Here is a 12,777-nt window from a genome sequence, read left to right on the forward strand (position 1 = left end):
ATGATTACCTGTTCATTATGGATGATGCCTTAGGGATGATTACCTGTTCATTATGGATGATGCATTAGGGGTGATTACCTGTTCATTATGGATGATGCCTTAGGGATGATTACCTGTTCATTATGGATGATGCATTAGGGGTGATTACCTGTTCATTATGGATGATGCCTTAGGGGTGATTACCTGTTCATTATGGATGATGCCTTAGGGATGATTACCTGCTCTTGTTGGGGATGATGCCCTTCTCTAGCAGCTGTTTGTCCTTGCCGGTGCGGATGGCCAGCCAGTTGCCCAGCTTGCCGTCGTAGAGGGTGTCCACCACCTTAAAGATCTCCCCTCTGGAGAAAGCCAGGCTCTGGGGGGCCTCCCGCTCATACTCAAAATGAGTCCTGATAAAGAAGGAGTCCCCACGACCCGACGCCAGGATGTCATTGTAGACTGGAGAAAGGAAGGGGGGGAGAGAGAGAGGGAGGGAGAAAAATAGAGGGGGGGAGGGAGAGAGGGTGAGGAAAAGAGAAAGAGAGAGTGGGGGGGGAGGGTGGAGAAAAGAAAAGAGAGAGAGAGAGTGGGGAGAAAGAGTGGGGGGGGCGGAGAAAAGAGAAAGAGAGAGAGAGAGTGGGGAGAAAGAGAGTGGGGGGGTGGAGAAAAGAGAAAGAGAGAGAGAGAGTGGGGAGAAAGAGAGTGGGGGGGTGGAGAAAAGAGAAAGAGAGAGAGAGAGGGGGAGAAAGAGAGTGGGGGGTGGAGAAAAGAGAAAGAGAGAGAGAGAGTGGGGGAAAAGAGAGTGGGGGGCGGAGAAAAGAGAAAGAGAGAGTGGAGTGGGGAGAAAGAGAGTGGGGGGGGGCGGAGAAAAGAGAAAGAGAGAGAGAGAGTGGGGAGAAAGAGAGTGGGGGGGGGAGGGTGGAGAAAAGAGAAAGAGAGAGAGAGAGTGGGGAGAAAGAGAGAGGGGGGAGGGAGGGCGGAGAAAAGAGAGAGAGATCAGGATTGCCTCCCTGCTCATACTACTAACTGTAGACCAGTGGCAGAGGAGGCTGCTGAGGGGAGAAGGGCTTGTAATATTGTCTGGAATGGTGTCCATGGAATGTTTGATATACAACTCTATTTATTCCATTCTGACCATTACTATGAGCCCGTCCTCCGATCTAAAGTACCACCAGCCACCACTGATACAATCTGTAGCTTTCAACGACCAGGGTTAATGAACGTCAACAGGAACAAGTGGCTCTTTACTCCCCATGCTCTATGTCCCCATTCAGTCCCCATGCTCTATGTCCCCATTCAGTCCCCATGCTCTATGTCCCCATTCAGTCCCCATGCTCTATGTCCCCATTCAGTCCCCATGCTCTATGTCCCCATTCAGTCCCCATTCAGTCCCCATGCTCTATGTCCCCATTCAGTCCCCATTCAGTTCCCATGCTCTATGTCCCCATTCAGTCCCCATGCTCTATGTCCCCATTCAGTTCCCATGCTCTATGTCCCCATTCAGTCCCCATTCAGTCCCCATGCTCTATGTCCCCATTCAGTTCCCATGCTCTATGTCCCCATTCAGTCCCCATTCAGTCCCCATTCAGTCCCCATGCTCTATGTCCCCATTCAGTCCCCATTCAGTTCCCATGCTCTATGTCCCCATTCAGTCCCCATGCTCTATGTCCCCATTCAGTTCCCATGCTCTATGTCCCCATTCAGTCCCCATGCTCTATGTCCCCATTCAGTCCCCATTCAGTTCCCATGCTCTATGTCCCCATTCAGCCCCCATGCTCTGTCCCCATTCAGTCCCCATGCTCTATGTCCCCATTCAGTCCCCACGCTCTATGTCCCCATTCAGTCCCCATGCTCTATGTCCCCATTCAGTCCCCACGCTCTATGTCCCCATTCAGTCCCCATGCTCTATGTCCCCATTCAGTCCCTATGTTCTATGTCCCCATTCAGCCCCCATGCTCTATGTCCCCATTCAGTTCCTATGTTCTATGTCCCAATTCAGTCCCCATGCTTTACAGATCACACTGGTAGACCTGTACCCCAGAGGCACTATCTCACACCATGGAGAGATAAGGATGAGGAGAGAGAGAGAGAGAGAGAGACGCACAGCACACTGACACAGCTACTACAGACACATAGCACACTGACACAGCTACTACAGACACACAGCACACCGACACAGCTATTACAGACACACAGCACACCGACACAGCTACTACAGACACATAGCACACTGACACAGCTACTACAGACACACAGCACACTGACACAGCTACTACAGACACATAGCACACTGACACAGCTACTACAGACACATAGCACACCGACACAGCTACTACAGACACATAGCACACTGACACAGCTACTACAGACACACAGCACACTGACACAGCTACTACAGACACATAGCACACTGACACAGCTACTACAGACACATAGCACACTGACACAGCTACTACAGACACACAGCACACCGACACAGCTATTACAGACACACAGCACACTGACACAGCTACTACAGACACATAGCACACCGACACAGCTATTACAGACACACAGCACACCGACACAGCTACTACAGACACACAGCACACCGACACAGCTATTACAGACACACAGCACACCGACACAGCTATTACAGACACACAGCACACCGACACAGCTACTACAGACACACAGCACACCGACACAGCTACTACAGACACACAGCACACCGACACAGCTACTACAGACACATAGCACACTGACACAGCTATTACAGACACATAGCACACTGACACAGCTACTACAGACACATAGCACACTGACACAGCTACTACAGACACATAGCACACCGACACAGCTATTACAGACACACAGCACACCGACACAGCTACTACAGACACACAGCACACCGACACAGCTATTACAGACACACAGCACACGGACACAGCTATTACAGACACACAGCACACTGACACAGTGTGTGTGTGTGTGTGTGTGTGTGTGTGTGTGTGTGTGTGTGTGTGTGTGTGTGTGTGTGTGTGTGTGTGTGTGTGTGTAATGAGTAGAGAGGAGCATGGAGAGGACAGTATGAACCTCTGCTCAGGGGGTTATTCCACTGTTCACTTGAATCCTCTCATATCCTACATAAAGCACCGATTCAACTAGACTAGCACTACCTTCTCCCTTCCTGTCAAGCTGTTCCCCATTGTTTATTTGAAACTCAGACTAAATGTCTCGTCAGGAAAAATTGTATAATTTAATAAAAGTAAACATTTAGTGAACGAAAACGTATCTCCCAGGTAAAGTAGGAAAAATCCAAGTATTTTTCTACTGCAATGAAATCCCATTATGTGGTTAACTCTAGTGAATACTGAAGGGTAACCTAGAACAAAATGTGTGGGATCCCTAGAAGAAAATGTCTAGAACCCTCTGGGGTTGGATATATATTGGAACCTAAAACCCTAGGAAAGCCCATGGGACACAGCGAAACATGATGAAAACTCTAGAACACTGACATGCCCTGTAAGACTCCAGAACACTGCTGTGTAAGACTCTAGAACACCGACATGCCCTGTAAGACTCCAGAACACTGCTGTGTAAGACTCTAGAACACCGACATGCCCTGTAAGACTCCAGAACACTGATGTGCAAGACTCTAGAACACTGAAACAGAATGTTGAAGTGTGTAAAGCCTCACCATCAGGTTTACTCTGGGCCAGTATGGTGACGTCCTCTCCTTTAGGAATCTCCAGCAGACAGAGAACAGCCTCCTCTCTCACGATGCCTCGAAACTCTACCTTATTCACCTGTACACACACACGCACACGCACACACACACACACACACACACACACACACACACACACACACACACACACACACACGAAGGGTTGTTTTACTGACTAGATTCCACAACAGATCTTTCAGAAAGTTTGTGTTCACTTTCACAGATGTTTGCTTTGCTTTTGGTTTTTACAAGTTTTGTGTTGAATTCAGACGTTCAAGGTCATTCACAGTTCCAAAGGTCGTTACCTTTATGATCTGGTCTCCAGTGCGTAGGCCCTCCTCCTCGGCAGGACTGCCCTCCTGGATGCCAGCGATGAAGATGCCCACATCGTTGCCCCCCGCCAGCCTCAGACCCACACTGTCCCCCTTCTGGAAACTCACCATCACCGTGTTAGCCCTGAATGGATGGCAAGATTACAAGTGGTTCCTGCAGGATCAACTCAGTAGGTGAGATACACACATAAACACACTGCAACAAACACTCAAACTGGACAGTTTTTTTATCTCTGTCTCTTCATTCAAAGTCTTAATCATGGACTCTCTTACTGACAGTTGTGGCTGCTTTACGTGATGTATTGTTGTCTCTACCTTCTTGCCCTTTGTGCTGTTGTCTGTGCCCAATAATGTTTGTATCATGTTCTGTGCTGCTACCATATTGTGCTGCAGCCATGTGGTGTTGCTACCATGCTGTGTTGTCATGTGTTGCTACCATGCTGTGTTGTCATGTGTTGCTACCATGCTGTGTTGTCATGTGTTGCTACCATGCTGTGTTATCATGTTGTGTTGCTGCCATGCTGTGCTGCCATGTTGTGTTGCTGTCTTAGGTTTCTATACATGTAGTGTTGTGTTGTCTCTCTTGTCGTGATGTGTGTTTTGTCCAACATCTTTTATTTGATCCCAGCCCCCGTCCCCACAGGAGGCCTTTTGGTAGGCCGTCATTGGAAATAATAATTTGTTCTTAACTGGCTTGCCTAGTTATTAAATAATAAATAAATAAAAATCATTGAGTAATTCAAGTTGAAGGCCGACTGGAGTACAGCAGGCTGCCATGAGCAACGGAACTATCATTATAACTTCTTCTGTGCATGGTTTTTAAATAATCGGTTTAAGGACATAAAATCAGCATAAAAAGAAACGTCCTCTCACTGTCAACTGTGTTTATTTTCAGCAAACTTAACGTGTGTCAATATTTGTATGAACATAAGATTCAACAACTGAGACTTAAACTGGACAAGTTGCACAGACATGTGACTAATAGAAATTGAATAATGTGTTCCTGAAAAAGGGGGGAGGGGGGGGGGGTCAAAATCTAAAGTAACAGTCAGTATCTGATGTGGCCACCAGCTGCAATTAAGTACTGCTGTGCATCTTCTCCTCATGGACTGCACCAGATTTGGCAGTTCTTGCTGTGAGATGTTACCCCACTCTTCCACCAAGGCACCTGCAAGTTCCCAGACATTTCTGGGAGGAGTGGCCCTAGCCCTCACCCTCCGATCCAACAGGTCCCAGACGTGCTCAATGGGATTGATATCCTGGCTCTTTGCTGGCCATGGGAGTACACTGACATTCCTGCCTTGCAGGAAATCACGCACAGCGTGAGCAGTATGGCTGGTGGCATTGTCATGCTGGAGGGTCATGTCAGGATGAGCCTGCAGGAAGGGTACCACATGAGGGAGGAGGATGTCTTCCCTGTAATGCACTGCGTTGAGATTGCCTGCAATGACAACAAGCTCAGTCCGATGATGCGGTGACACACCGCCCCAGACCATGACGGCCCCTCCACCTCCAAATCGATCCCGCTCCAGAGTACAGGCCTCGGTGTAACGCCTCGGTGTAACGCAGCGACGGTGGATTTGTGCCCATAAGCGACGTTGTTGCCAGTGATGTCTGGTGCCTTACGTATCTCAGAGGATTGTAGCACCATTAGGTGTAAAAACTTTACAGCCCACTTCTTGGAGGCAGGCCACTCGATTTAGTCTCTGCGTTATATTGGCATCGAACATGTCACCCTCCCTAGGAGAGTGGGTGACCTTGATAATTTATTGTTAAAACGAGAGGCTGCCTGGATCTTTAATTTAAAGACCTTTGCGCCCTTCGGTCTCAACGTAGACTTTGATCTGAAGCCATTCTTGTGATTATTGTGACTTTGCCATTGTAATTGTATGTAAGCTTGTATAGTCAAATGAATCTATGATCGTATGCTATCCATTTGTTGTTTGTATGCTGTTTTTTGTGTGACATTTTAATATTTCATTATTAACCAATGATATTAGGCCACTCTTGGCTATGATTACAGACAACAGTGTCCTTTGACACTATATAAACGAGTCATCCCGCAGTGTTTGTGATTATACCCTGATGAAGACAGCTTGGCTGTCGTTGGTAACCCTGGTCGTTGAAACGTTGGTAATTATATTTTTGGATCTGAGCTCCTCGAGTGTGCGGCTCTCTTTTATTTTCCGAGGACCTGGCCTACAAGCCCTCAGTCCAGCCTCTCTCAGCCTATTGCAGACAGTCTGAGCACTGATGGAGGGATTGTGTGTTCCTGGTGTAACTCGGGCAGATGTTGCTACCATCCTGTACCTGTTCCACAGGTGTGATGTTTGGATGTACCAATCCTGTGCAGGTGTTGTTACACGTGCTCTGCCACTGCGAGGATGATCAGCTGTCTGTCCTGTCTCCCTGTAGCACTGTCTTAGGTGTCTCACAGTACAGACATTGCAATTTATTGCCCTGGCCACATCTGTAGTCCTCATGCCTCCTTGCAGCATGCCTAAGGCACATTCACGCAGATGAGCAGGGACCCTGGGCATCTTTCTTTTGGTGATTTTCAGAATCATTAGAAAGGCCTCTTTAGTATCCTAAGTTTTCATAACTGTGATCTTAATTGCCTACCATCTGTAAGCTGTTAGTGTCTTAACGACCGTTCCACAGGTGCATGTTCATTAATTGTTTACGGTTCATTGAACAAGCACGGGAAACAGTGTTCAAACCCTTTACGATGAAGATCTGTGAAGAATTATCTTTGAAAGACAGGGTCCTGAAAAAGGGACGTTTCTTTTTTTTTGCTGAGTTTACATCTGATGTATTAGAAGCAAATATTGGTACCATGAAGGTCTTAAGAATTTGTATTTATTTAAACGAAGATTGACGACAAAGATGTTAACTGACTTGCCTAGTTAAATAAAGGTTCAGTCAAATTAAAAGACTAGAGGAACACTATCACTCCTTTCTTTCTCCTGCCTCTCTTCCTCTTCCATATGTAACCTTTACTAAACAGTCAGCTCAGGGTTTCTTTGGGCTGTGATCTTACTCACCCATAGAGCTCTTCCTCCTCTGGGCTGGGGCGTAGCAGAATCTTAGGAGTGGTCTTTGCTGTCGCTGGAAAACAACAAACACATATGCATTAACACATTGAAACAAATAGTGATGGGTGAGTTCTCATCAATGACTCGTTGACAACATACTCATACACTGAAGGACAATGTCAGGTTGAAAAGCAGTCTACAAATCTGGGTACTAATGTTATAAGATTACATTTAAACAGGGCCTAGGTAGGATTTGAGGCCACTTGTTCTTGATGCATTGCATTGTGGGTACCTGGTGGTTCGTCCAGGGTGGCAGGGCCCGGGGCGGGGGGGTCCAGTAGCGGGGGAACCCTGAAAGGTGAGGCCATGGCACACATCTTGGCTACCCTTGGAGAGTCTTCCAGGCTGGTTAGAGGTCTGGGTGGGAAGGACACACTGGACAGGTTGGACACAGGAACAATACTGGAACAATACTGGAACAGTACCTCTACCTGACCTATACTGGAACAGTACTGGAACAATACCTCTATCTGACCTATACTGGAACAAAACTGGAACAGTACCTTTACCTGTTCTATACTGGAACAATACCTCTACCTGATCAACAGTATACTGGAACAATACTGGAACAGTACCTCTACCTGACCAACAGTATACTGGAACAGTACCTTTACCTAACCAACAGTATACTGGAACAATACTGGAACAGTACCTCTACCTGACCAACAGTATACTGGAACAGTACCTTTACCTGACCAACAGTATACTGGAACAATACTGGAACAATACCTCTACCTGTACTATACTGAAACAATACCTCTACCTGATCAACAGTATACTGGAACAATACTGGAGCAGTACCTCTACCTGATCAACAGTATACTGGAACAATACTGGAACAGTATCTTTACCTGTTCTATACTGGAACAATACTGGAATAGTACATTTACCTGACCAACAGTATACTGGAACAATACTGGAACAGTACCTTTACCTGACCTATACTAGAACAATACTGGAACAGTACCTCTACCTGACCAACATTATACTGGAACAATACTGGAATAGTACATTTATCTGACCAACAGTATACTGGAACAATACTGGAATAGTACATTTACCTGTTCTATACTGGAACAATACTGGAACAGTACCTCTACCTGTTCTATACTGGAACAATACTGGAACAGTACCTCTACCTGACCAACAGTATACTGGAACAATACTGGAACAATACCTTTACCTGACCTACAGTATACTGGAACATTAACTTTACCTGTTCTATACTGGAACAATACTGGAGCAGTACCTCTACCTGATCAACAGTATACTGGAACAATACTGGAACAGTACCTTTACCTGACCTATACTGGAACAATACTGGAATAGTACATTTACCTGACCAACAGTATACTGGAACAATACTGGAACAGTACCTTTACCTGACCAACATTATACTGGAACAATACTGGAATAGTACATTTACTTGACAAACAGTATACTGGAACAATACTGGAACAGTACCTTTACCTGACCTATACTAGAACAATACTGGAACAGTACCTCTACCTGACCAACATTATACTGGAACAATACTGGAATAGTACATTTACTTGACAAACAGTATACTGGAACAATACTGGAACAGTACCTTTACCTGACCTATACTAGAACAATACTGGAACAGTACCTCTACCTGACCAACATTATACTGGAACAATACTGGAATAGTACATTTACCTGACCAACAGTATACTGGAACAATACTGGAATAGTACATTTACCTGTTCTATACTGGAACAATACTGGAACAGTACCTCTACCTGACCAACAGTATACTGGAACAATACCTTTACCTGACCTATACTGGAACAATACTGGAATAGTACATTTACCTGACCAACAGTATACTGGAACAATACTGGAACAGTACCTTTACCTGACCTATACTAGAACAATACTGGAACAGTACCTCTACCTGACCAACATTATACTGGAACAATACTGGAATAGTACATTTACTTGACCAACAGTATACTGGAACAATACTGGAACAGTACCTTTACCTGGCCTATACTAGAACAATACTGGAACAGTACCTCTACCTGACCAACATTATACTGGAACAATACTGGAATAGTACATTTACTTGACCAACAGTATACTGGAACAATACTGGAATAGTACATTTACCTGTTCTATACTGGAACAATACTGGAACAGTACCTCTACCTGACCAACAGTATACTGGAACAATACTGGAACAATACCTTTACCTGACCTATACTGGAACAACACTGGAACAATACCTTTACCTGACGAATGGTATACTGGAACAATACTGGAACAGTACCTTTACCTGTTCTATACTGGAACAATACTGGAACAGTACCTCTACCTGACCAACATTATACTGGAACAATACCTTTACCTGTTCTATACTGGAACAATACTGGAACAGTACCTCTACCTGACCAACAGTATACTGGAACAATACTGGAACAATACCTTTACCTGACCTATACTGGAACAACACTGGAACAATACCTTTACCTGACCAACGGTATACTGGAACAATACTGGAACAGTGCCTTTACCTGACCTATACTGAAACAATACTGGAACAGTACCTTTACCTGACCAACAGTATACTGGAACAGTACCTTTACCTGTTCAATACTGGAAAAATACCTCTACCTGACCAACATTATACTGGAACAATACTGGAATAGTACATTTACCTGTTCTATACTGGAACATTACTGGAACAGTACCTCTACCTGTTCTATACTGGAACAATACTGGAACAGTACCTCTACCTGACCTATACTAGAACAATACTGGAACAGTACCTCTACCTGACCAACATTATACTGGAACAATACTGGAATAGTACATTTATCTGACCAACAGTATACTGGAACAATACTGGAATAGTACATTTACCTATTCTATACTGGAACAATACTGGAACAGTACCTCTACCTGTTCTATTTTTTATTTATTTTTTATTTATTTATTTTTATTATTATTATTATTATTATTTATTATTATCTATACTGGAACAATACTGGAACAGTACCTCTACCTGACCAACAGTATACTGAAACAATACTGGAACAATACCTTTACCTGACCTATACTGGAACAATACTGGAACAGTACCTTTACCTGAAGAATGGTATACTGGAACAATACTGGAACAGTACCTTTACCTGTTCTATACTGGAACAGTACCTCTACCTGACCAACATTATACTGGAACAATACCTTTACCTGTTCTATACTGGAACAATACTGGAACAGTACCTCTACCTGACCAACAGTATACTGGAACAATACTGGAACAATACCTTTACCTGACCTATACTGGAACAATACTGGAACAATACCTTTACCTGACCAAAGGTATACTGGAACAATACTGGAACAGTACCTCTACCTGACCAACAGTATACTGGAACAATACTGGAACAGTACCTCTACCTGACCTATACTGGAACAGTACCTCTACCTGACCAACATTATACTGGAACAATACTGGAACAATACCTCTACCTGACCTATACTGGAACAGTACCTCTACCTGACCAACAGTATACTGGAACAATACTGGAACAGTACCTTTACCTGACCTATACTGGAACAATACTGGAACAATACCCTTACCTGACCAACAGTATACTGGAACAATACTGGAAAAGTACATTTACCTGACCTATACTGGAACAATACTGTAATAGTACATTTACCTGACATATACTGGAACAATACTGGAATAGTACATTTACCTGACCTATACTGGAACAATACTGGAATAGTACATTTACCTGACCTATACTAGAACAATACTGGAACAGTACCTTTACCTGACCAACGGTATACTGGAACAATACTGGAACAGTACCTTTACCTGACCTACAGTATACTGGAACAGTACCTTTACCTGACCAACAGTATACTGGAACAATACTGGAACAGTACCTCTATCTGTCCAATACTGGAACAATACCTTTACCTGACCAACGGTATACTGGAACAATACCTCTACCTGACCTACAGTATACTGGAACAATACCTCTACCTGACCAACAGTATACTGGAACAATACTGGAACAGTACCTCTATCTGTCCTATACTGGAACAATACTGTAACAATACCTCTACCTGACCTACAGTATACTGGAACAATACCTCTACCTGACCTACAGTATACTGGAACAATACCTCTACCTGACCTACAGTATACTTTAACAATACTGGAACAGTACTTCTATCTGTCCTATACTGGAACAATACTGGAACAGTACCTCTACCTGACCTACAGTATACTGGAACAATACCTCTACCTGACCAACAGTATACTGGAACAATACCTCTACCTGACCTACAGTATACTGGAACAATACCTCTACCTGACATACAGTATACTGGAGCAGTACCTCTACCTGACCAACAGTATACTGGAACAATACCTCTACCTGACCCACAGTATACTGGAACAATACCTCTACCTGACATACAGTATACTGGAACAGTAGCTCTATCTGTCCTATATTGGAACAGTACCTTTTCCTGTCCAACATTATACTGGAACAGTACCTCTATCTGTCCTATACTGGAACAATACTGGAACAGTACCTTTACCTGACCAACGGTATACTGGAACAATACTGGAACAGTACCTTTACCCGACCAACGGTATACTGGAACAGTACTGGAACAGTACCTTTACCCGACCAACGGTATACTGGAACAGTACCTTTACCTGTTCTATACTGGAACAATACCTCTACCTGACCAATAGTATACTGGAACAATACTGGAACAGTACCTCTACATGTCCTATATTGTAGCTCACCTCCTGTAACTAATCTCACATATTTCCATCCACTCCCTCCCCTCAGTCAGTCATCATCTATCTATCCATCCATCTACTCCCTCCACTCAGTCAGTCATCTTCTATCTATCCATCCATCTACTCCCTCCACTCAGTCAGTCATCATCTATCTATCTATCCATCCATCTACTCCCTCCACTCAGTCAGTCATCATCTATCTATCCATCCATCTACTCCCTCCACTCAGTCAGTCATCATCTATCTATCCATCCATCTACTCCCTCCACTCAGTCAGTCATCATCTATCTATCCATCCATCCACTCCCTCCACTCAGTCAGTCATCATCTATCTATCCATCCATCCACTCCCTCCACTCAGTCATACACACTTAGAATGCAGTGTATTATTTATTACACAGTATAGTAACATCTTTCATAATATTTCTGACTGAAGTACACTGTATCTGTGTTCTCCTCTTCTCATATCCATCTATTCCTCAACGGACAGGTTAAATTATCTCTCTCCATCTCTATCTATTATAGAACTACCTCTACCTCCCTCCCACCCACCTCCCTCCCTCCATCCTACCTGGGGTAGTCTCTCTCATTAGATGAATGGGAGGAGAGGTCAGAGTGACGATATCTCCTGTCCTCCTGGGGAGAGTAGGAATGGTAGGACTCCATCTCTGAAATATCTGAGAGAAAGAGACAGAGAAAGAGGGAGAGTAAGAGAGAGAGAGGGAGAGTAAGAGAGAGAAAGAGAGAGGGAGAGTAAGAGAGAGAAAGAGAGAGGGAGAGTAAGAGAGAGAAAGAGAGAGAGAGGGAGAGAGAGAAAGAGAGAGAGAGGGAGAGAGAGAAAGAGAGAGAGAGGGAGAGAGAGAG

At 44.4% G+C, this 12,777-nt stretch overlaps 1 protein-coding gene and 1 long non-coding RNA gene across 3 annotated transcripts in view; one reads left to right on the forward strand and one right to left on the reverse strand.

Annotated features, from left to right (window-relative positions):
- LOC135513772 (uncharacterized) overlaps positions 1-12,777 on the forward strand; it is a 244,581-nt gene that overhangs the window by 53,107 nt on the left and 178,697 nt on the right. The window lies entirely within an intron of this gene.
- The window catches only part of LOC135513769 (tight junction protein ZO-2-like), a 211,121-nt gene that overhangs the window by 32,389 nt on the left and 165,955 nt on the right, over positions 1-12,777 (reverse strand). For both annotated transcript variants that reach the window (XM_064936685.1, XM_064936684.1), the window contains 6 exons: positions 12,485-12,590; positions 7,348-7,472; positions 7,065-7,128; positions 3,994-4,144; positions 3,659-3,767; positions 219-438 (listed from right to left, as the gene is read on the reverse strand). In XM_064936685.1, the coding sequence (XP_064792757.1) occupies positions 219-438; positions 3,659-3,767; positions 3,994-4,144; positions 7,065-7,128; positions 7,348-7,472; positions 12,485-12,590 (775 nt within the window). The remainder of the gene's footprint in view (positions 1-218; positions 439-3,658; positions 3,768-3,993; positions 4,145-7,064; positions 7,129-7,347; positions 7,473-12,484; positions 12,591-12,777) is intronic.

Source organism: Oncorhynchus masou, chromosome 25 (assembly GCF_036934945.1).
Source record: "Oncorhynchus masou masou isolate Uvic2021 chromosome 25, UVic_Omas_1.1, whole genome shotgun sequence".
NCBI lineage: Eukaryota > Metazoa > Chordata > Actinopteri > Salmoniformes > Salmonidae > Oncorhynchus > Oncorhynchus masou.